Source organism: Carassius gibelio, chromosome A12, assembly GCF_023724105.1.
Source record: "Carassius gibelio isolate Cgi1373 ecotype wild population from Czech Republic chromosome A12, carGib1.2-hapl.c, whole genome shotgun sequence".
NCBI lineage: Eukaryota > Metazoa > Chordata > Actinopteri > Cypriniformes > Cyprinidae > Carassius > Carassius gibelio.
In genome coordinates, this window is record NC_068382.1 from 15,966,910 (window position 1) to 15,990,478 (window position 23,569).

A 23,569-nucleotide genomic window follows, 5' to 3' on the forward strand; every position below is an offset into this window, starting at 1 on the left:
ACTCTGTTTTCGAAGAAAATGCTCCCTTGACTCTACCAAAATTTGTTTATGTCTGTGCAAATCATTTTACACGCTGCTTTTCATCATTTGACTGCTTTGTGAATGAGGGTCAGTATAAAGCAGGTTTTGCACAAAAGTTGCTCCTGAAAGATGGTTTGTGATCCAGCTACACCTACTGAAGAAGTATCACGCTTTTTTTTTTTTCAAATTGCCTTTCTGAAAAAGCTTCTTGGCACTTTGTAAGGCTAATGTTGCTAAAGCTACCATTGTCTGTCTGTTTTGGCCAAAGAATTGTTTTGTGTTGAAAATGTAAAAAAATATATATAATCATGAATCCATAATCCAAACCGTGTTTTTGTCTTATCCTGAATCACTATGGTACCCCTATAATAAGAGTTTATATTTAGACTATTTTAGTCTGGTTGGGGTCGGCAATGCTGCAGACTATCACAGTACTTGAGTCACTCGCCATAGATGTAAACAGAGAGAAGTAGTTCCGGCTACATGTTCTTTCGCCAGACGCGAGCACCAAAAGTTACCGACTGCAGCTTTAATGACAGAATTTTCATTTTTGGTTGAACATTTCCTTTAAGAAATGCGATTGGCAAAGTTTAAAGGAGAAAGACAATAAATAACCATGGGCTTACAACAGCTGAGTGATGATGACCACCATATAACACATCTGTTCATATTCACTATTTAGGAACTCTTACTCATTTCCTCTACAAAGCAGAGACCTATTATGGAGGAAGTCATTCAATTACAACCAGCAATTCTCCATTCATTTAGGTTACGGCCCTGAAACAGAAAACACAATATGCAGGCTGTAGCTTTTGGTGCTGTACTCACTGAGACTTATCCTCTAATCTGCTTATCAAACTTCATATTTTAAAACAAGATGGCATAAAAAAGAAGCTGAATGAAAAACATAAAAATGGAAGTTCAATTTCTAGTTTGCAGGTTTAGTAGGTTTTTAGTAGGTTTTCATAGTCATGAAAATAAAGAAAACTCTTTGAATAAGAAGGTGTGTCCAAACTTTTGGTCTGTACTGTATATATATATATATATATATATATATATATATATATATATATATATATATAGTATGCATACACATACATACATAATACATGTTTTTCTGACACAATCTGACACGATTATATTTTTGTGACAAACGTAATGTTTCATTTATGGGTGTATAAGTATTTTATTTTATGCTAATTAATATTATAATTTGTACATTCGATGTTTTATATACAAAATTTTTAGTTTATTGTGTTTCTTATGTTATTTAAATATTAAAATAAATGAAAAAATTACAGATTCATACATTTACAGATTTAAATAACACATGTTGTGATATTTAAAACATCAAAATAGAACATTTAACACTTGACCATTTAGCAAAAAAATTCCATTTTAAATGAATGCGTTACAGCATAGCACTGGTTTCTCAACTGTTCCAAAACTCTCTCACACTGACCCTTAGCCACCGGGGCATCCTTATTGTCAAGCCCGGGGGATCTATATGCATTTTAGCTTCAGACATGCAGAAATGAATACGTGTTTTCTTGTGATGGCTGGACTTGCTGGAGGGCTCAGTACTAATAAATGTTTTTTATTGAGGTTTTGTTCAGGTCGAGCAGTGCTATGAGCACAAGTAATGTTCAGACAGACAGAGCCAGACTCTGGAAATGCCCCTCTTTATAGTCGTGTGGTTCTGTGCAGATGCCAAACACATCTCAGACCTAACATAATGCACTGCTAAAATACAGACGGCATGGTTTAGGAGTCTCTTGCCATAATAAAATGTCAAATATAACTACCTATGCAAAGCAGAGAGAAAATATCCAATACTTAACAATCAAAACACTACTCAAAGAAGAAGAGCATGCAATACTGTTTAAATAAATCTCACATTTTGAAAAAGCATTATGGGAAGAACTACAAAAGGGCCCACTAGCCCAAAATAGGGTCATAGTGGCAGGTGCTAGCAATAAGCCACTACCTGATTGATATAAAGTAATAGCAGTGTGTGGTAGAGTTAAACACGGAGACGTCTCGGCACCGCAAATAATGGACGCGTGTGTACTTTGCACGCTCGGCTAACCACAACCAACTCTGCTCTATTGTTCTGTGTGGTCACAACGGCACCTTTCAACAAAACACTCCTGAAAGACATGCCATTTCCTACACTGAGACAGAAAAAGTGAGTGACAAGTGAAAAGGTATTACATAAAGCACTACATCGACGTGAGGGTGTAAGGGCTTAACAAGGGCTAATTTAGTCGCGGTTTCCAAACAAGACGTGTTTTCGGAGCATTATTCTCTAAAAAGCATACGCCAAATTTATGACAAGCACAATCTGCATGCATGAAGATGTGCTACACTTCTCAGTAGCAAACAAGATTTTTTGGGGGTTATTTCAACCTGAAGCAACTTTTGTCCTTTTTCAAAGCTTCTCAAAAGAATCATTCTTCACTTGCCAACTGCAAACAGGCCATTTACAGGCTTGGCATTTATTAAGGTTTGAAGATAACATTTAGTGAGAAAAGATTCACCAAGCGGGGACGTGTGCTCCACATTTCCATGCAAAAAAAAAAGGAAATAAACAGACTGACTGTTACTGCAGAAAACGATAAAATCTCCAGTCCCCAGACTCAATTTCAGCTGCCATTCAAGGCCATGAAAGTAGCCATTCTCTGGTTTTTTACTATTACGTCTTATTACAGCCAAGGTGAATTACACAACTGCAAACAACTGAACAGCCTACTATGAAACATGAAACTCTTAAAATAAGTCTTAAAGGGACAGTTCACCTAAAAATTACAACTCTGTCATCATTCACTCACCCTGATGATGACTTTCAAAACCTCTATTAATTACGTTCTTCTTCAATAAATCTTCATTATTTTTCCACAAAAGAAGTCATTCAGGTTTGGAATGAAATAAGGTGAGTTAATGATGACAATTTTATTTTAGCATTCTTTTTTCTGGGGGGTGAACTATCCCTTCAAGCAAATGAGAGCATGAAAAACTAAAAGTGCTTTGCTTAAAAGTAACGTCTGAGTCTAAGTAATATTGCTTCCTTGTCTCATTCAGCTTCGAGCATACAGGGACCGAAACCTGACTCTTTTTCTCCCTCTCCCCCCTTTCCATTCTCCCTCCCTTTCGTTCTCTTTCTCTCTCCTCCCCCCTTTCGAAGGAGAGGCTCTTCTAGGGCCAGACGAAGGCCCACAGGCTGAAAAAATACAGAACGAGTAATGCATGGAGGAAGCAGGCCACCACCATTTCTCCTTAAATACAGCCATGAAGATATATATAAATAAAGAAAGCCTAGCTCTTAGGAAGAAAATTAGATTTGGTTCTCTCTTCCCCTCCCACTCCTGGCCTTCTATTTTAGTTGCAAGCAGAGCACAGGCCTTTTTCTGGCTTGTGGTTGCAGGAACAATTCAGATTGCTGAAGGTTTCATGTGCTGTGGGAGGTGGGAGGGGTGCTGCTGGGGTCATGTTGTTGAGCACTTACAAATATGCCAACAGATTACAAAACATGATGCAAATGACAACAAATTGGTGCCAATGATTCATGAGAAAGAACAGGCACAGGACTAATCTATCTGGCACAGATTGTGAATGTGAATTCCTATGTCAAGGCCAGAGCTGACCTTATAAACATGCTTCAGGGCAAGTAGTCCTGATTATATATCTGTGAATAATCACATGCAGTTAATGTATGCAATTACAAAACAAGTAAAGAGAGTTATCTAACTTAACACACTGGAGAATAAAAAATACTACTACTACTACTAATATATATTATACATGTGCATTCTTAAAATGTATGCACAAATCTAAGTACATTATTATATTTACTATATATTAGAGCAAAAATATAAGAAAATTACAGATATTTTTTATCCAGAACAATGGGATACAAAAAACAATTTTCAAGATATCCAAAAATTTACCCAAAAAAACATTATTTTAAAATGTAAATATAAAAGATAGATTTTATGAAAAGTCAAATTTGCAAAAAACATTGCATGACTGTAGCTGATAAAAGATAGTAAATGTAACTTTATTGAGACAATGCTGAGCTGAAATAGCTAATGTTTCAAAGGCATCACACAATGGTTTTCACACAATGTTACATGAGAATACATGTGGTAGAGCAATGCGTGCAACAGGAATCTCCACAGCCCATTCATTGCATGCATGCATAAAAAGACCCCATTTAGAAAATCGTCTGCCTTCAGTTAACATTATTCACACTTGCCAACATGCAATCTCAAATCTGTTCATAATGCTATCTCCCCAATCAAGGAGTTTCAGGATATTAAGTAACTGAAAGTACCCTGTGTTTACTTGAACAAATATTTGTATTCACAGCAACACTGAGAGAGGGAAAATAAACTGTAGGCATAAGGTCTATTTGTGTTTCTGAACAATGCCAGTGAAAAAGAGAGGGTTTCTTATGAGAGCCAAGAGCAAGCACAGGCCTCTCAAAGGTTCTCTGTTTTTCATTTGGAGCTTTCTGCTTTTTTCTCCCTCCACAAATCTGAAAGGCCAATACCACGGTAAATTAAGATATATGGATAGAAGTGCCTCTGTCCTCGCAGGAGATTTATCTCTGTCTCTGTGCTTAATTGCTCCTGGGAATAATCATGAGACTGTTCAATCTCTGGGTGCTGTGGAGGGTCAGGAGGCCCCGAAATAAATGTATATTCTAAACATCCCCTCTAAACAACTAATAATATATATATATATATATAAAAATTATTATTATTATTATGTTGTTATTATTATTATTGTGTCAATGAGTTCTTGAGGGGGGAAATGGGTTATTAGACACTTTAACATAAAATTAATTTTATGTATCGGTCAATCTGTAATGTAAAATACTGCATAAAAATTATATTTTTGTTAGTGGTAGTAACACATGCTAAAGCGACCATGCAAAAACACAGTCTGAATGTAATCAAATCAACATTCAGTCAAAGAACACAGGGAGTAATCTGACATATACAATGAAAAAGTCAAAGACAGCAAACATCTCTCTAATCAAGGACAAACTGTTTGTAATTCAACTACTGACAAAGGCCAATCCAAGCAACTCGACATAAGCAGGTAGTCAACGTGGTTTTTCACGATACATGTTGGGACTTGACAAAACCCAAACACAGTTGCTATCAAAGCCATCACGCACACACACACAAAATATATATAATAAACAATATGGAGCAACGTAGAGAAACGGAAGTAACGTAAATTTACTTTAATGAGAGCACGGCTGTTGTAGAAAAAGATAATAAAATGTGGCAAAAAGGGCTGGAATTAGAAAATAGCACTAATGAAGAAAGCAGATAAGGAAGATAAGTAAACAAGGTAGATAAGAAACACCTCTGTTATATATAATATTAACTTAACTGTCTGGTTCGCAAAACGAAACCTTGACAAGAGAAACAAACTTTCGCCCTCTACTACCGGAAAGAACACCATCATGCAAAATATCCGGAATTCCCACTTACCTATTTGACGAAGCCACTCAAACTCAAAATCCTTCCATATTAGGATTTACAACTGGTGACGAAGGCCTACTTCAAATCGTGTATTACAGAGACTTTCCGTGTTGAGGATTTAGGAGATTTTTTCCAGCATTCGAATAACGTTTTCCCTGGTTTCTTTCGTTCGTTTCTCTCTAGTTGTGCCTCTGTGTGAGAGAACATTCCACTCCTGCGCGTTACGCGATGTGCTCGGATTCAGTCCTCCAATCACAGCTGCGCGCTGCTGTAGTCCTCCAATCACAGCAGCGCGGCCGAGCGCGAGCGTTCCACTCGTAGACCCGCGCGGTGAAAAAACAAGCAGGAGAGACGCGCTAGAGAGCGAGAGGATGGATGAATGGGAGGGGGTCATCTAAAAGCGCGAGCCACGGGTGCCATCTGGTGTCAATATGAGGAAAAATGTAGTAGTAGTTTAACTTTTAAGTTTATAATGAAGGCTACCCAGCAAGCTATTAATAAATACACATAAAATAGGTGTCCATTTTTATACATTACTAAACATATGTTTACATGTGTGGATAAGTATGAAAGAAGAGGTAAGAGTTAACGACTTATCACTCGGATTTTTAATGCCATCTTCAGGTTAGTATTGGTGTTGCAGAAACTGTCTGGGTGATTATTGGCAGAATCTACATGTGGAATGAATTTAGAGAAACTGTGACATTTTTAAGAATACACTTCCGTACAAAAGTTTGGAGTCGGTAAGTTTTTTATGTTCTTACAGAGGCTCCATTTATATGATAAGATACAGTAACCATACAATGTTAATGTATTTAAAAACTAAATACGTTTTTTTTTAACGTAAAACAGAATTTTCAGCAGTCATTATTGTTATCAATGCTATAAAAAACAGTTGTGCTGTTTAATGAACACTTTCAGGTAATTTGCAAAATGATCAGTTTAATCCATCCAAGTATTCATTTCTTAAAAAAAAAAAAGTTTTACTGAAAATTTACGAAATTTTCAGCATTCAAATTCATTCATTTTTCTATGTTCTATGGAATATATTAAATTGTTAATTTAATAATTTACACCCTAAATACTTTATCCAATAAATTAAATGCAGTAATATCAGAGGTCTTTGTTTCTTGTTTGGCTGATCACTGGTGAGCTGTAGGCTCAAGAGGACTTGAAATAATTATCTATATGGCGCTTTTTGTATGTCCCCACTGTCCCTTTTCACTTATATTGAAAGGAAAACAGCAGCCAGAACATTTAGCTAAACATCTTCTTTGTTTTTTTTTTCTTCTGTTCCATAGAAAAAAAGTAAGTCATAGTGGTTTAGAACAAAAGAGTAACTAACAAGTCACACTGACACTTCTGTTTATTTGGTTAAAAATAATAATGTTTTATTAACAATAGTACATTTGGTTTGTATTTCAAAATGTGCTGTGGTGTATTGCAGTGGATGTGGTACGCATATTTAATAATTTCTCTCAGGGTTCGATTTTTTACATCAGTAAGTCATTCAGGCCATTCATTATTCAGCAATAATTTAGGATAAACAAAGCAGGCAAAAGAGAAGAAAAAGAGAAACATAAAATGGAAAAGAAAATGACAAACTAAGCACTATGCACTATGTTTCAGTGGCTGAAAGTTACATGAATCTAAAAGACATATGCACATCAAACACAGGAGCTTTGTGTGTTCACTTACAGGCTAGTTTAGAAGTCTAACTCACATTCCAGTCACTACACTAACTGCTCTCTGCCTATTGCACCCTCACTTTACATAGCCTTCTGGTTTCCTTCTTGACTGTTGCCTCAACTTCTCTCCAGTAACATCGGGTGGCATTTACCCCTGGATGTTAAGGATCTGTGCAGACAGGCCGTTGTGCCAATTTTTCAGTTTGGCAAATCTTGGGCCTTTTACCTCTGATTCAAACTTCTCCCTGTAAATAACACACACGTGCACGCACGCACGCACGCACACACACACATATATAAATGATACATTATTTAACTTAATCAATAGACCTTTATGTGTTCCAACCTTATACTTTTAAGGCCTGACCTAAATATGTCAATGGCTTTATTAAAAATAATTGTGCGTGATTGTTCTGAATGTGCACTTATTGTGTACTACAAATTTTAATAGTATCATTATAAAACAAAATACATAAAAAAAAAATGTGGACTGAGACAATGTGGGTTACCTTGATTTTCTAAGAGCCTCCTCATCTGGATCTTGCACTGTGATAAATAGAAAATAAAGACAAGTCAATTGTTACAGGCCTAGGCTCGCTCCCAAAAAAATAAATAAAGTGCAGCCCGATTTTTATAACACAATCACTGTCATCTCTGACAATGTCAGTCTTTTCAACATATACCAATTTTCATTTCACACTGGTGTGATAAAGAAAGGCTGTACTCACGATACTCCGTTCCTGTGATATGAGCCAGGATGCGGAAGGACTTGGACTGCAGGTTGGCAGCACGACGGGCCCACTCTGACATCTCCATCTCCTTATTGTCAGGTTTGATCACAGCCTGGTAGACTGGAGAGGCACTGTCCACAAGAGGGTCTTTAATAGGAAGTGAGCTACTCCCCAGCAGAGAGAAAGGGGAAAAAACATGATCAGTTGTTGATCTGTGTTCTCTGAATTTGGGTGCATCAAGTTAAGTTTCCAAAAATTATAATAAAAGGACAATATTTGTTGAAGTTATTTCTGAATTAATAAACTGTTTTACATATTTGGGAAGATGTGCATCATTTTAATACAGTTCCACTGTGATGGAGGAAATGTCTAAGAATGTGTTAGGGTTTGAGAGGAATAAAACTGAGTTCCTATATTAGGAGAATGTAAAGTAAGATGTTAGAGGTTTTGTAATTCTCCCCTGGCAGATATACTCAGAGCATTCATATTTGTCTTTATAGGTCTCCATTTACTTACATATTTTCAACAGTATAACATAACATATAACACAAAAAAAATGCAATCAGCCTTTAACAGAGAATATGACACAAGAGATGAGTCAATGCAGCTGTGATGGATCTAAATAGATTGTGGCTACTTACGCCAAGGGAGATCCAGTGGAGTCATCACCGCTGTCAGTCACATGATGAATCAGGATGGGAGGGAGCCATGTCACGTGGAAGGATGGGAAATGTAGTGGGGGTGAGGCGAGGATGAGTGATGAGAAATGGGTGATTGGTTGTGGATGGAGTGACATAATTGCAAGCAGAAGAGGGAGGAAAAGCACAGATGAGGTTGAGACTCATGACCTTGAGGAAGCCTGAAATCAGTCCAGGCTAGATGACTGATAATGAGATTTTACTTTTATAAACACTGCAGGCTGAATAGAATTGCATTGTAATTTAATAATTTTTTTTTTAAAAAACTTACTTTTCCTAGCATCTCATAATAAATCACACAAATATACTTTCTTATTTTTAATAAAGTTCTGCAGGGATGACTTATTTTTATAGGCCTGAATGCGAAAATGAGTTAGCATTTTAGTTTTCCAGGTTCCATCATCCTTAAATCAGTATTTTGCTTTGTTTTTTAATAAAGACAAAAGTTGTTAGAAGCTTAATGGTGGTAATGCTGAACTGTTCTTATGGCCTCTGTTTAGTTGTTTACTTCTAGTGATCGTTTCCAGGCACCAAAAATCATAAAAGTTGGGTTAATTTGGTAAAGATTACCACAATGAATAAAAGGTGTACGAATCATGAACATCTGTAGGTCTGTAGGGCTTATTTTCTGCAATAATCCAAAAGCCAGGGCAAAAAATCTAATTTTTGTTGCGGGAACCAGATTAATTTTAATTTAAGAGTTGGCCAATAAAAATATATCATCACTGTGCTCTTGATTGCAACATACAGTGGTCCAAAAAATGATGTAGAAACTTTAATGAATAGTTCACTCAAAAATGAAATTCTTCTGTTATTCTCTTTTGTTATTCAGATTGAGTGGTGTGTTGAACGATGGCAACCAGATTGTTGAGTTAGTGAGGTGAAAGAATTGGATCCATCTAATTCATGAAAATATTGCTCATAGGTGCGTTTCGCAAAAGCAAAGTCTAAGCAAACTGTAGAAATCACTGACACTAATAATCATTACAATGTACTTAGGTTTCACCAGGTACAACATGTTCCTGGATCAACATCCTTGTTGATCCGTGAACAGCATTCCAATCAACCAATCAAAGTTGAGATATAACTTTTCAGGAAATATCTGTTTTAGGCTTAAAATCATGGTTAGGTGCTTCTACACCCTTGTATATCAGCTATCATTTCCCATTGATTTTAGGAATAAATTGTGGGTACGGTTAAATTTAGGGGTAGGGATTGGGTTTAGTCTATATTTTTGAACAATAATATTGATCCAGGATCATCAAAAGATGTTGATCCAGGAACATGTCTTACTTGGCAAAATCCCGGTGTCCGCAAAACTATCGACTTCAAAAGATGTGGCATGTGAGTTACTGAACAACTTTTATTTATAGGCTGCTACTTTTTCCTGTTTTCCAAGATCTCATTTACTTTTTATTAAATTGTAATGAGTGGAAGACCTACCTCATCTCGTTTCCTCTGGCTTGGGCCTGACCAGCAATGGCATCCATAATGGCATCCTGAGAATACATACTAATGGGAGTGTTGTACTGGGCATGGATGATAGTAGCCTTCCCACCAGGACCCTTGACCTCAATAGGCTTGTGAGTGGACAAAGCGGAGTCCTTCAGTGCGATGGGATTAAAACTGGGAACATACTCTTGGCTGTCATTTCAGGTGTGGGGTTGTCAGGGGAGCGATAGTGTAGAGGGTGGTGGTTAATGGTGAGGAGCCAGAATATGAGTGAAAACAGAGAGATAGATACAATTCGACAGTGAGAACAGTTTGATTTAGACTTGACTTACCTAATGCATCTGTATAATTAAACAATGCAATGAGTTTTGCATTACTAGTTTGGATGCTTCTAAAGTTAAACCAGCTGTTAGTTTTACATTCTAATAAAATCCCATGTCTGATAACACAATGTCCTGTATAACAAATGCATATGAGCTTTCAGTCCTAATGTAAAAACGACCACGACATGCAACAGTTCCAATTATGATACTCCAAAAAACATGCAAAGACGCATTGACCAATAAAACTATAACCAAAACTCGACAACAGATTTATCGGGTTTAAATACTACACTCAAAAGCTTTTAACATTTCATTATGTCCGAAATGTCAAATTGTTCAAAATATATTTTGAACATTCGGGAAGGTAAGCATGCAAACCACAACCAGAGTACTGCATGTGGCCATGCTTCAGAGCACACAGATTCACGTGCAGCTCTGGAGATTTTATATTCAAAACTGTTACTGACTTGGCAGCTGTGTTGGCAATGACCTGAGATGACATAGAGGAATATAGAGAGAAAAAAGATCAACAAAAGAGGCAGTGTTAGCCTTGATTTGGCAGTGTGCTGAATGATATTGGATCCATGTCCATGTAAATGAGCAGGGGAAAAAACAAAAATAACATGGAATGCAAATATTTAACTTTGTCTGAAGAACTTTCACCTGAAATATTAATATATTTAAACTGTTAAATGACAGTTCACCCAAAAACTAAAATCCTTTTTATTTTCACTTTCATTTCATTTAACCTGTATAACTTTGATTATTCTGTGGAAAACAAAAGAAGATACAGTGAAAATGTTCTTAGTGTATTTCAGTATTCTATAAAATATCTTCAAACAAAATAAAGTTGTACAGATTTGAAATGACCTGTGAGCGAGTAAATGATCATGAGTCATTAAATAACAGTTTAAATATATTTAGGATTTCTTGTTATCTGTTGTGTCATGATGTGGTGATGGTTATTACTGGTCACATTTCCATAAGAATAACATTCTGGTGGTTAGTTCCTAAACCAGATTGATTGACTGGAACAGGAGTGTGGTTACAGCAGGACACACAGAGAAGACTGGAGCTAAAAAACATAAATAAATAAAAATGCATCCTTTCATTGAATCTAACAGTCAATCCAGTCGTGTTATTGTTAACTAAAACTTAAAGGTGCTGTAGGGAACTTTTGTAAAAAAAAATATTTTTTACATATTTATTAAACCTGTCATTATGTCCTGACAGTAGAATATGAGAAAGATAATCTGTGAAAAAAATCAAGCTCCTCTGGCTCCTCCCAGTGCTTCTATTGCCATTTGCAGAAACTCCATCGCTCCCGGTAAAAAATAACCAATCAGAGCTGCGGTCTGTAACTTTGTTTGTTTTCAAAATGTAGAAAAATGTATATAATAAGCGAGTACACCATGAATCCATTTTCCAAACCGTGTTTTTGGCTTGTCCTGAATCACTAGGGTGCACCTATAATAAGTGTTTATATTCGGACTATTTTAGATTGCTTCGGGGGTACCGCGGCGGAGTAACCCAGTACCTTTGTGATTCTTCATAGACATAAACAGAGAGAAGTTGTTCCGGCTACGATGTTCTTCCGCAAGACGCAAGCAGTTATGTTTATTAACCGCTAGAGCGTCAAAAGTTCCCTACCGCAGCTTTAAACTAGCCTATATATATTAAAAAAGTTTTGTTAATTGAAATAAAGATGAAATTACATAAAATATAAATATTAAAAGAACAATGTAGGCATATTGCCTTGGCAGCTAACAGATATTAAACTAAAACACTAAAATTACTTTAAAACTGAACTAAAAAATAAAGCTAAATCAAATTATATTAAAAGCAGCTGTGAGCTGCAAATAGAGGAAGGAATATGTGACGGCATTATTGCGGTAGGACTTCATTTGGGATATACTGTTACAAGAGCTGGGACATTCTGAGCAGGTTAAAAGAGCCAACGAGTGCACATTTGCACCCATGTTCAATTACGGTTCAACGATTGGGGCCTGTGGGAATTACCTCACATGTTTTTGGAAAGACAAGATACACCGTGGTGACAACAGAATGATTTAGGAAGACATCTTTTGAAGCTAAATGATGCCAACATATTAAAAAGGTGACAGCATTATAGTGTACATTTTGGAATTATTCCATTATAAAAACATGACAATCTTCATCTAACAGCAGGAGATGTAGCTCTAACTCCACTAAAATAACTAGTATTTTGTCAGTTTACAATCATAAGTACAGATAAGACTTGGCCAGGCCCTGCTCGTATTGCAGGACGGGGGTCAGGTGAGCTTTATGGACCACTGCTCCCCCTTCTGCCAAGTGCATGTGAGAGCGGAATGTTCGGAGTATTCTTTAGCACAGTTTTCTTAAAGGTACTGCATGGATACAAGTGAGGCAAGTTTCTGCTGAATACAGACCAATGGGAGAATTATACTGTCCTCACTGGTTTGGGGTGGTTTTTGCCTCTTGCCCGAATGGCAAATAAGTAAGAATAGGGATTTTAGCAGGAGAATGGATTACAGGTTGGAGATTCTCCTGAGGTTTCTCCTCAGTGTTTGGAATAAGATATTTTTTAGAAGTTTTTTTTTTTTTTTTGCCAAGATGATGCCATATTTTTTGACAGGTTTCTCTTCATCTTTTTTATTCCTCAGTGTCTGTGGTTTCCTTAGTGTAAAATAAACCCTTATCAGATCAACGAATGAATCATTAGCCAAAATAGCAAGGCACAGAGGAAAAAGATGGTTAGGAAAGAGGCAAATGAGGCTTGAAGGAGAGCTCAAGATCATCAAACAGAATTCATCTGGCAACAATGCAAATGAGAACAGGACCAGCAGGAAACTAATGAGGATTTCAAATGATGTGCTTATTGTTGCTTGACCAACAAATGCCTATAGAGGGAGTTAAGTGTCAACTTTACAGAGAATGTTTGTTTTCACAATCCCTCGTTTCTTGTCTCTCTCTCTCTATGATATGGGCCTGGAAACTCCCATGATAAGAGGATTATAAAGAAATAGCTCGCCTATTACCAAAAAGAAAATAAAAATCATTTTGCTTTCTTCAACATATTTGTCCCCTCCATACAGTCCAGTTATATTTTATACCACAAATATCAAAGGATGACATTAACAGATCTGTTAACCGTACATATAGGGAACATTTGAGATGTTTACACGTCTTTACCTTCTGGTGAGGGATAACTGGCATGGGTGAGTCCATTCTTGGAGTGGCTGTGGGTACAGGAGCGGGACGTCTCGACCTGGGACCAGTACAGAATTCAAAGTAAAGGTCAGTCATGCAAAGACACTAGGCTTTTGTTTGTTATGAGTCAACTTCTCCTTTCTTTAATTATTAATATGGTTAATAATTGGTTGTAAACTTTAATCTTGTTATTATTACAGTGATTTAAATGCACTTTAAACACAAGTTATAGAACATTTTTTGAGAAATTGCCCTTTTAAGTGACTGTAGCACAACATAAACACCAATATATAGTACAACTCCAGTAAAAACTATCATGTCTTTTAACTGAATTTATACCATATCCATTACCAATGGTTAAATAAAAATGTAAGTAAGGTCTGAGACCACTATTACAAATACCGTATTTTTCGGACTATAAGTGGCACCTAATTATAAGTCGCATCAGCCAAAAATACGTCATGATGAGGAAAAAACATATATAAGTCGCACTGGACTATAAGTCGCATTTATTTAGAACCAAGAACCAAGAGAAAACATTACCATCTACAGCCTCGAGAGGGCGCTCTATGTTTATTAGGGGTAGACTACAGGAGCACTGAGCAGCATAGAGCGTCCTCTCGCGGCTGTAGACGGTAATGTTTTCTCTTGGTTCATGTCAAATTAATTTTGATAAATAAGTTGCACCTGACTATAATTCGCAGGACCAGCCAAACTATGAAAAAAAAGTGTGACTTATAGTCCGGAAAATACGGTACTTCTATTTTGCAAAAGTTATTTAGTTTTCATCTTTTATTCTGCTTCTAATTTAATAAAATATGCATAAAACAAATTATATTTGTAATCATTTAAATAATAATTGAATTGGCACAATAATTGATGAAAAAGAAAATTGTACTGAATAGTACTGAAGTTCTTGAACTGGCCAAAAATTCCTGATCAATGTTCCATGTTCAACATGATTTGAGAATGATCTAACTAGTCTGATACAATGGAAGCAGAAACATCAGAGTTGACATGTCCAGTGACACAAGTGTACTTAATTTGTTTGTGGCGAAATACTGAATAATTTTAAATATTATTCTAAAACAAAAGTCTTTAATTCATTTAAAAATTAAGAGAAAAATATACCTGTACTATTATTTAGAAGTTTGTGGTAAGATATAAACAGCAAAGATTAATTAAATTGATCAAAAGTGACATTTTCATTGTTACATAAGATTTCTATTTCATGGGAATAGGGGGGTTTCTTTCCAATAACTGACCACCCAAAGGGGCATGGTAAGCAGCTATGACCACCACGTACACCCTTAAGGTGATCAGCCATGCCCAGAACCATCCCTGTAGGAAGTTCAGAACTTATCCAGCTGTGCAGTTAACTGGGACTAGCTGACAATTTCCACACCATGAAGTGAACAAAACTTCGATGCACATTTGGCAGAAATTTTGAGGCTGCCAAGATGGCCTCTGGTATATTTGGAATAGTCCATTTGGTGCCCTGAAGCAGATGACCAGCAGGGACCGACCAAACTAGCTGCTCTGACAACCCCCTTGGAAGTTGCAAGCCTCCCAGAGCCGCAACTTTTTCGGATGGACACTGAGAGCTGGGCTTGCTGGAGACTGTTGTGCCCTGAAGCACCAGAGGTGGCAGGGTTAACACTCCAGCCCCCTGAGGGCACTGAGGAGAAATGGGCACTGTATAATGAGGTGGAACCGCCAGTCTCTCGAGACTCTTGAGCATTCAGCAATCCATATGCAATTCCCATGATCTCAGTCACTAAAGTGCCTTAGCAAAGGTGGGATCGGAACCGCAACGACTGCAAACATGGACACACTCCTCAAAGTGTGCCGAGCAGGAGTGGAGCATTCGCAGTGGGTGCAAGACGCATACAGTCAACCCCCTTGAGTGATTGAAGAAAAAATGGTATAAAGTGCTGGCAGTGTTTTTTTTTGTTTGTTTTTTTTGCTCACCATATATTGATTGTGCACTGGCACTGACAAACAACAGATATTCAGACGGACACACACAGAGCGCTTGCTGAAGTCACAGAAGCTTGTTTCTGATGCACTTTTAAGCTCCCTGGTCTCTACCTCACCCCACCAGTGACATCTCGCCAAACCATTGGCCTTATTTTTACTCATGCACGATCATGCAAAGGCGTTCCCAAAACGTTTCTGATGCAGCAGCAGTTCCTTGAAGAGGAACTTTGTTTAAATGTTGTGCCGCATACATCTTTCAAAGACACAGTTCTCATTAATTCAGAGACACAAAGGCAATAATGAATCTAAAAAAAAACTCATCAATTGACCTTTTTCCTGTGGCCAGGACCTGAAATCCTATCACGTTTCAGTTTCCTAGGGTGGTCAATACATTTTTAAACAAGATGAAGCATTTGTTGAGTGAGTATCTTGTAAAATGTCAACAGCATTGCTGTATAGGCAGTAATGCTGGGGGGCTCCTCAAAAGCCTCTAGGCATGAGAAATTTCTTGGAATCCATCAGGTGAAGTCCAGGGAAAGCACCCATCTGAAAATACATGTGTACCCTGTCACTCCTCCTGAGATGCTTTTGATCGGAGAGGAGCATGGAAAGATGTGTCTAGCAAATCAAATTAAATGCAGCCCATATCTATATGTATCATATAGTATGCAATAATACGAACATCCACATGTATATGAGAAGATGTATATAACCTCCAACAAATAAAGGTGGTTGCTGTCAATAAATAAGGAGAATCTGCCAAGCTTCTGAAAATGAACCCCCGAGTAAAAGACAGATACAGAGGAGGAGTTGCTTATAAAAGTTAACACTAGAGCCAGCCTTAATAAATGTCACAGGGTAGCAGAAGTATCTTTGTGACTAAAATTTCGTCCTTTTGCTGTAGTGTAGGCAGTCACATGAAAGGAATTAATCTTCTTTCGGATAGAGGCTTTGGGGTGTCTGTCCTAAATTATAAACTATATTAAAAATCCTTCTGAATGTAAATTCCCTCTACCCCCTAAACATCAGTGCCTTTAATTTATGCATGCTGCAACCTGAAGGACTACATGATACCTAGCTGATTTATTAAAGACACATTTTTTTAAATTCAGTATATTTGTATGCTAACCATCTCTCGTAGTCTGTGTCAGCTCAACTGTGACTGCTTATATCACTCATGGACAAGCTGTTTAATTGCAGAGAACTTTGATTCAGAGTTGTGTGCTGCCAAAGTAAATGAGGAGCAACGCTGATGCCTTCTAAGAAAACCCATTCACTAACAAACACAATGGGAAATCACTGGATGCAAAGACTAAGATGCAGTGTAGTTTGGAGGAAATAAAGTAAGTTAAAAGTATTCAGAAACATAAAAAGCATCAAAAGGTTAAGTTGGTGTTGAGGTTTACCTCTGCATGGTGAGGCTGAGTTTGGTGATGGCTGCCTTTATCTTGTTTTGGGCATCCAGATGGGTCATGCCCTCAGTGCTGACCCCATCGATCGCCGTAATTATGTCACCCTGACTGAGGTTTCCGCTTGCTGCCTTGCTACCTGGTGTGATCTGTGGAAAGACACCAGACATTCATTAAATAATTACAAATGAAACCACAGATTGAATTTTATACACACACACACACACACACAAACACAAAAAAAAAAAAATTCCAATGGAAAATCAGAAACAGAACTACAGAAACAGAAACCATTTCTGTATTGTTTGTTTGTTTTTTGATAATTACTATCAAATTCATTTTGACACACTATGCTTGCAACAGTACATACATTTGCATGATACATCAGTCTAATTCAATCAATGACTAGTCACTGTCAAGTGCAGCAGATGATTCTGAGCAGATGTGTTCTTGCTAAACAAAAAACAATGTTCCTCTTTACAAAAAATAAAGCTTAAATCACAGTTATTACTTTTAGGACCTTGAAAATTAACATCCTTAAACAAGAAGAATGGGCATTCATGGAGTGACCTCCCAGTAAAAACTCTTATAAAACAACAGCAGCATTGATGCATAAGCTGAAACACTGGAGGGTGTTCAGTATTGGCATAAGACAAGCAAAACATACATGATTTTCTCTTATTTAGTGAGATCTCTTTTAAAAGAGGGAATCCATTTGAAGCTTAGTTCTTTTGTATATGTAGACATACATCTGAAAAAAAAAATGTTTTACAATTATTCAGTTAGAACGAAGTGATTGGAATGACAGTAGGACATAGGCCATAGAAATGATGTGTGCTAAACCTTAATAAAAGAATGTTTATGACTGGGCATCAAATATGAATCAAAATCAATAATCAAAATACACATAAAAAGAAGAAGGAAACCATTATAATCAGCAATTTTGTCTACCTTGAATGAGTTTCTGAAAGTAAACGGATGTAGACATATTGATAATTTTGAACAAATTAAGGGGCTGTTCATAAAATAAAATAAAAATCTCTTTTGCATTTTAAAAAGCAAGATGGGTTGCAATTGAGTGGAAAAGAATGCACGTTATTGTCTCAAAAACACGCTGATTTTGTTTGCCAGGTATGCGACAAATCTTTTCTCTGAGTTCTGAACAAAGTCAAAGCAGACTTAAAATCTTCACATCTTTGTGAAACACATAGTAGCAGTGCTTTATTTCCTGAAAAAAAAATCATTGTTTTTGAATTAATCATATGTGTGAATGATTCAACGACTCATTTATAATGTTTATTTCCAAAACAAAACACAAAATTAGTGTTTTGAATTAATCATATAAATAAATGATTCAACTCAGGATGTTTTGTTCCTGAATGAATCAGTATTCTGAATGAATCAGAAGTTTAAAAGACTAAGTTAAGCGGATGCTATGACATTACAAGAAAAATCATCTATCTCATCTTCTGTCACCTTAAACTAAACACACTTTTTTAAATGGTTTCATTTATAAATTAATGTTACACAAATCCTATTCAACTGTAGAATAAAATATCAAGAGGGATAACGGGCGCAAAACGAATACAAAAATACAGCTGTGTTCATTTAATTTATACTGTTAAACTGCCAAATCACAATACAACCGATGCTAAATTCAATGACAAGTTAAGATCCACGTGAAAACATTTGATAGATTGTGATTGTTTGTTTAACTCTAGTCCAGAAGGCAACTGTCTTTACTTGAAGAGTTGATGAGCTCCATCCTCTCCCATTAGTTCCTAAAAATCCTAACATTTATTTGAAATACAGATATGGTGTTCCTATATCCCTTCAAGTTATAGATGAAAGCATCTGTATTGTCTTGTGGAGTGATAGTAGAATCTGCCAGTAGAACCTCAGTGAGGAAACAGGGGCTGATGCTGTCGGAATTGTGATTTATGAGCCAGTCCTCGGTAAATGCCAGCTTTAATTGTTTTTGTCACCTCCTGCACTGTTCTGACTAAAAGCAAAGGTTAGGTTGATGATCTGGACTCTCTGGGGAACCTGGAGGTATTTGCAAGACTCTGAGGGCCGCTGAAAGTATATTCATTTCGATGTTGCTAGGCTCCAGCATACCTACATATATATGCATTATAAAGCCTAGTGCTGTCTATCTTTGTGTTACAAAGGACTTGGCCTCAGATTAATGTAGGCTGACGTCCTACAGCACTGAACAGTTAGAGTCAACGACCTTGAAGAGCTTACAAAGCAGTTGTCAAAGTGGAATTGAACAGACTTATTATGAGGTCTATGAATCTGCAATACACAGGACATATAATGTGGAGATTAAAATACAACAGAATGAAGCAAAAACGATTTGGGTATATTACTGAGCACATAAAGTCTTAAGGACTCATCTGCGGTGAAATTCCTTAATTGAATATATCACAAATGACTCTTTTAAAGGCTTTGTCATGGACTTTATGAAGTGCTTTACAGAATATGATATTGGCACTTTGCAGAGCTGGACTTCCATATCATGCACAACAATATATATGACGGAAATGATCTCTGAGAGGACATTAGGGCCAGTGCTTTCTGCTGTTGGCAGTGTTGCTCTACGAAGCCGTTCAGGGCTTACAAAGCCACTGACAAGATCTCCCAATTTTAAATGCATCATTATCAAGTTGACTGTGTGGACGGTCTTATCAGAATTGATTAAAGTTATTGCTGTGAGCGTGTTACTGCAATCACTGCTCCTCGTTTCTGCTCTTTGCAGAATGAATGCAGAAAGAATACTTTGACAAAAAGATGAAAAACACGAATGATTTAAATGCAAATCTTTCCAATTCTGCCTAAGTTCAGACAAAAGTGGCGTATATAATGAACATTTTCAAGTGAAATGTTAAACTGTGTCTTCAGGACAATCTTTTCATAGGTGTCAGTCAGGGCACGTTCCCATGTGTTTTAAAAAATTAAAATCTTTGTTGGCTTGAAATATGTTATTTCTTTTTTCATTTGTCATAGTAATTTTATTGTTTAATCTTAACAACAACAACAGCAACAAATGACTAGAAATAATTTAACACCATCAGAAATAATCACTGGAGTAAAAATTGTGACAACTATAGCCCCAGTCTCCCATATATTTTCACCTATGGAATTGTTTTGAAGGGAATTAACTAATAGCTTCAGGAATAGTCTTTTTTCCAGTGATTCTCTCCAAGCAATATTCAAATTCACAATGACCTCATGTGTCTATTGTCTCTGTGCTCTTCTCATGTATGGCACCCACAGGTCTGACCTTCAGCACTAAGCTAAAATCAGTGGCCATAAAGCAGGAATTCCACCCATGGGCCAAAAGTGGTCGTCAATTGCTATCATTAGCTACAACAGAGCTTTTTATTTAGGGTTGCTAAGGAGGCAAAGTAGTTAAATAGCTAAGAGACAGTGATTTATTTTTATTACATTTTCTATTATTATTCAGTTTTATTGAAAAGCAGCATAAAATGTTTCATTAGGAAGTAAGGCAGCTCCCTACCAACCCACACACATATTAACAACCTCATATTGTTCTGTCACTCACTTATAGCAATTTTCTTCATATTATTGTTGTCATTTTCCTATGTCTGTAACACTGAGGCCAGGACATCTTAATTAAAGTTGGATCACACGAAACAAACGTCTGTGATTTAATATTTCAAAAGGTTGTGTCGCTGGTCTAAATCCATTTATCAACATCTACTGTAAATGACTCTTCCGTCCAGCTGTTTGACGGTTCTTTTATTGACACTAATATCATATATCCTGTAGTATTTTTCTCAAGTAATAATTTACTGAATCAAAGTATTAAATTAGATCATCTGACTTCCTCAATGAATGTGACAAACATCATGTCGCTAAATCACTTTACAGACACAACAGAAAATCAGCAAGTATTATAAAAACAGGGTAACACTAGTATAGGGTCCAGTTCACACTAATAACTACTTGTTTATTAGCATGTCTATTATTAACATATTGGCTGTTTATTAGTGTTTATGAAGTACATATAATGCATGGAATCCATAATCATACCCAATACCCTAAACTTAACAACTACCTTATAAACTATTAATAAGCAGCAAATAAGGAGTTAATTGAGGCAAAAGTCATAGTTAATGGTTAGTTAATAGTGAGAATTGGACCCTAAAATAAAGTGTGACCGAAAAGGGTAAGAGCAATTACTGAGCTTCTTTGTGTAAGACAGCAGCTCTTTTAAGAATGGGTACAGATTGTCTATGTGCTTTAGAATAGAGGCTGATCTTTTATTACAGAGTGCAAAGATTTGATTGTGAAATGCATAAATCATCAGTTCTGGCTGTTACATATGCATCAGTCATCTGAGACCAGATCTTTACACTTATAGCCTATTGTCCACATTTCAATCTACCTCCATATTCAGTGACAGCTGGTTCAGGGGAGACTATAAAATCCAGATGGACGCCTGGTTTGACACTGATTACGGCATCAAACCGTGTGCCGCCAGCAATGCTGATTAGAAAAGGAATGGAAATCCAAACAACGGAGATAAGTTTTCCTAGTATAAGGTCCCGTCTGTAATTGCTTCCAGACAAACAGCCAATATGAGGAGAGGAGATCTACCACAGCCTTGACAAACAGAGGTAATGACTTTCCCCTTATTGAAGTGAAAGACAATCAAATGTCAAGAAAGATGTCATCTATGAAACAAACAAACTGGGCTGAACCGCCTTTGACTGATTATACGGCAGCAGTGATTTCTTGTCACAGCAGAGAGAAAATCACCTCACCCTATGTTAGGACAAATTTAATCTATCTGAGTCTTTAGATAAGGCATGTCCTCTTCTTTGAATCCATTGGCTAAGACAATGAGGATTTTAGATGCCATGGGATAAATACACTTGATGTACAGAAAGAAGACTGTTTGTAATGTGACAAGGTGCACTGTATTAACGATTCGATTCCCAAAGGAACAAGTGGTGCTAGTTTTTCAGTAGCATGGCTTATTGATCGTATTGATCTGTTTGGCAGGGTAAGACAAAGCCTTCAATGAATGCCTTAAGAATTCTGTCATCATTTACTCATCCTCATGTCATTCCAAACCTATATGACGTTTATTCTTCCCTAGAACACATAAGGAGATATTTTGGAAAACAGGTACATTTAAAGTCAGTGGGGTCCAAATTAGATTTTTTGTTTGTTTTTTCAAAAGAAAAATGTTCTTTCGTGTTTCACAAAAGGAATAATATCATACAGGTTTGAAGCAAAATGAGGGCGAGTAAAAATAAATAAATAATAATAAAAATAAAATCCCTTAAAATACTTATTTCTTCAAGGACTGTACATGACAAAAATTAAAGTCTCTATTTTACATACATAACATTTTATAGACTGAATCAGTCAGTGTCATAAATAAACACGCACCGTGTTCATATTTTCACTTTGGGCGAATTAGCGCAAGCGAATGTGATTTAACTAGACAAGTTGCATACATCCAGGCTTCTCGCCTTTCACCCTCAACTTCACATGCACATATTCATTTTCCTTACGCTTACATCATCTATTGCTATTCATAGAGTCTTCCACTGTAAATGCACCACAACACCTCTCTCAAGCCAAAGGGCCAAAGCTGGTTAGAGAATTTCTGCTTTAACTTGGACGATAACCAATACAACAACAGCTGCAATATGATGTTACATAATGCCAGCATACCATGTGACTCAAAGCTTTAATCGGTTTTCATTGTTAGCGAAGTAAAAAAAAAATCTAAACAATCTCTGATGTGAGCTTTCTTTTTCTTTTTCTTTCTTTCTTTCTTTCTTTCTTTCTTTCTTTCTTTCTTTCGTTCTTTCGTTATTAATCAAAGCAGGCATTTGTTTAAATAGAGCATGATGGGTTTGTTTCTTCTACAAGGCAGAGTTGTTGTCTCACCCGGGAGATGGTCAGGGGCATGTTGAAGTCTTTGCCTCCCTGCAGCCTGAAGCCCCAAGGTGCAGGTCCAGACAGGGTTATTGTGTAATTGCTCATTTTGAAGAGAGTTTAAAGTGAAAAGCTTCTTCACAGATGAGTAAAGTCCTCTTTTTCCTTTGAGTTCTTTTCCCTGTAGTCAAGATGACCAAACACCCGGGTACGGGCAGGCACCGAGGAGCCTCTGAAACACAACAACAACAGACAGGAAATGCAATAGAGTGAAACAATGTGTATTGCCTTGTGCCCTCTGTCACTATACCACCATCACACAGGACCTGAGTTTACATATCAGCACAACTCAAAAACATACCACAGAAGGATCAGACTTTCAAATACACATGCATAGTAAAATCCCACCCCTGTTTATACTGACAAAATAAGTAAAAAAAAGTATTAAAAGCAGAAGGAGGAGAGTTCTTGCCTGCTCGGATGGCCTGGACAGACAGCCTAATAATAGACCCCTTCTGCAGAAAGTGATAACACTCAAACCCCGGGGCCCTTGTATGGTGTGTAAGGGGACACCCTCGGATACCAAGCCCCCATGATTCACATGGCGAATATAGCCTCTTCTTAGGGTAACACATTT

At 36.8% G+C, this 23,569-nt stretch overlaps 2 protein-coding genes across 3 annotated transcripts in view; both read right to left on the reverse strand.

The window, feature by feature from the left end:
* The window catches only part of LOC128025288 (bone morphogenetic protein receptor type-1A), a 34,730-nt gene extending 28,902 nt beyond the window's left edge, over nt 1–5,828 (reverse strand). Inside the window, exon 1 of the mRNA XM_052611499.1 lies at nt 5,529–5,828. The gene's annotated coding sequence lies outside the window, so the exon portion shown is untranslated. The remainder of the gene's footprint in view (nt 1–5,528) is intronic.
* A 1,039-nt stretch (nt 5,829–6,867) lies between these two features.
* Nucleotides 6,868–23,560, reverse strand: LOC128025289 (LIM domain-binding protein 3-like). Of its 2 annotated transcripts, none has more exons than XM_052611500.1 (10): nt 23,405–23,560; nt 22,945–23,164; nt 17,008–17,159; nt 13,604–13,679; nt 10,879–10,901; nt 10,080–10,280; nt 8,580–8,609; nt 7,936–8,102; nt 7,717–7,753; nt 6,868–7,452 (listed from the first exon to the last, which is right to left on the reverse strand). In XM_052611500.1, the coding sequence occupies exons 2-10, from the start codon at nt 23,038–23,040 to the stop codon at nt 7,356–7,358; spliced, it is 879 nt and encodes a 292-aa protein (XP_052467460.1). In that variant the 5' UTR covers nt 23,041–23,164; nt 23,405–23,560; the 3' UTR covers nt 6,868–7,355. The 2 variants fall into 2 exon arrangements, with proteins under 2 accessions (XP_052467460.1, XP_052467461.1); XM_052611501.1 differs by lacking the exon at nt 23,405–23,560 and adding an exon at nt 23,294–23,396.
* Between the last annotated feature and the right edge of the window lie 9 nt (nt 23,561–23,569).

What these genes read in the sequence shown, in the direction of transcription:
- LOC128025289 (XM_052611500.1), bottom strand. Translation starts at nt 23,040, where the DNA reads ATGAGCAATTACACAATAACCCTGTCTGGACCTGCACCTTGGGGCTTC. An exon ending in TGCCCCTGACCATCTCCCGG is followed by an intron (nt 17,160 to 22,944) that starts GTGAGACAACAA and finishes GTCTTTCCACAG; the next exon opens with ATCACACCAGGTAGCAAGGC. An exon ending in GCCAGAGGAAACGAGATGAG is followed by an intron (nt 8,610 to 10,079) that starts GTAGGTCTTCCA and finishes TGTGACTGACAG; the next exon opens with CGGTGATGACTCCACTGGAT.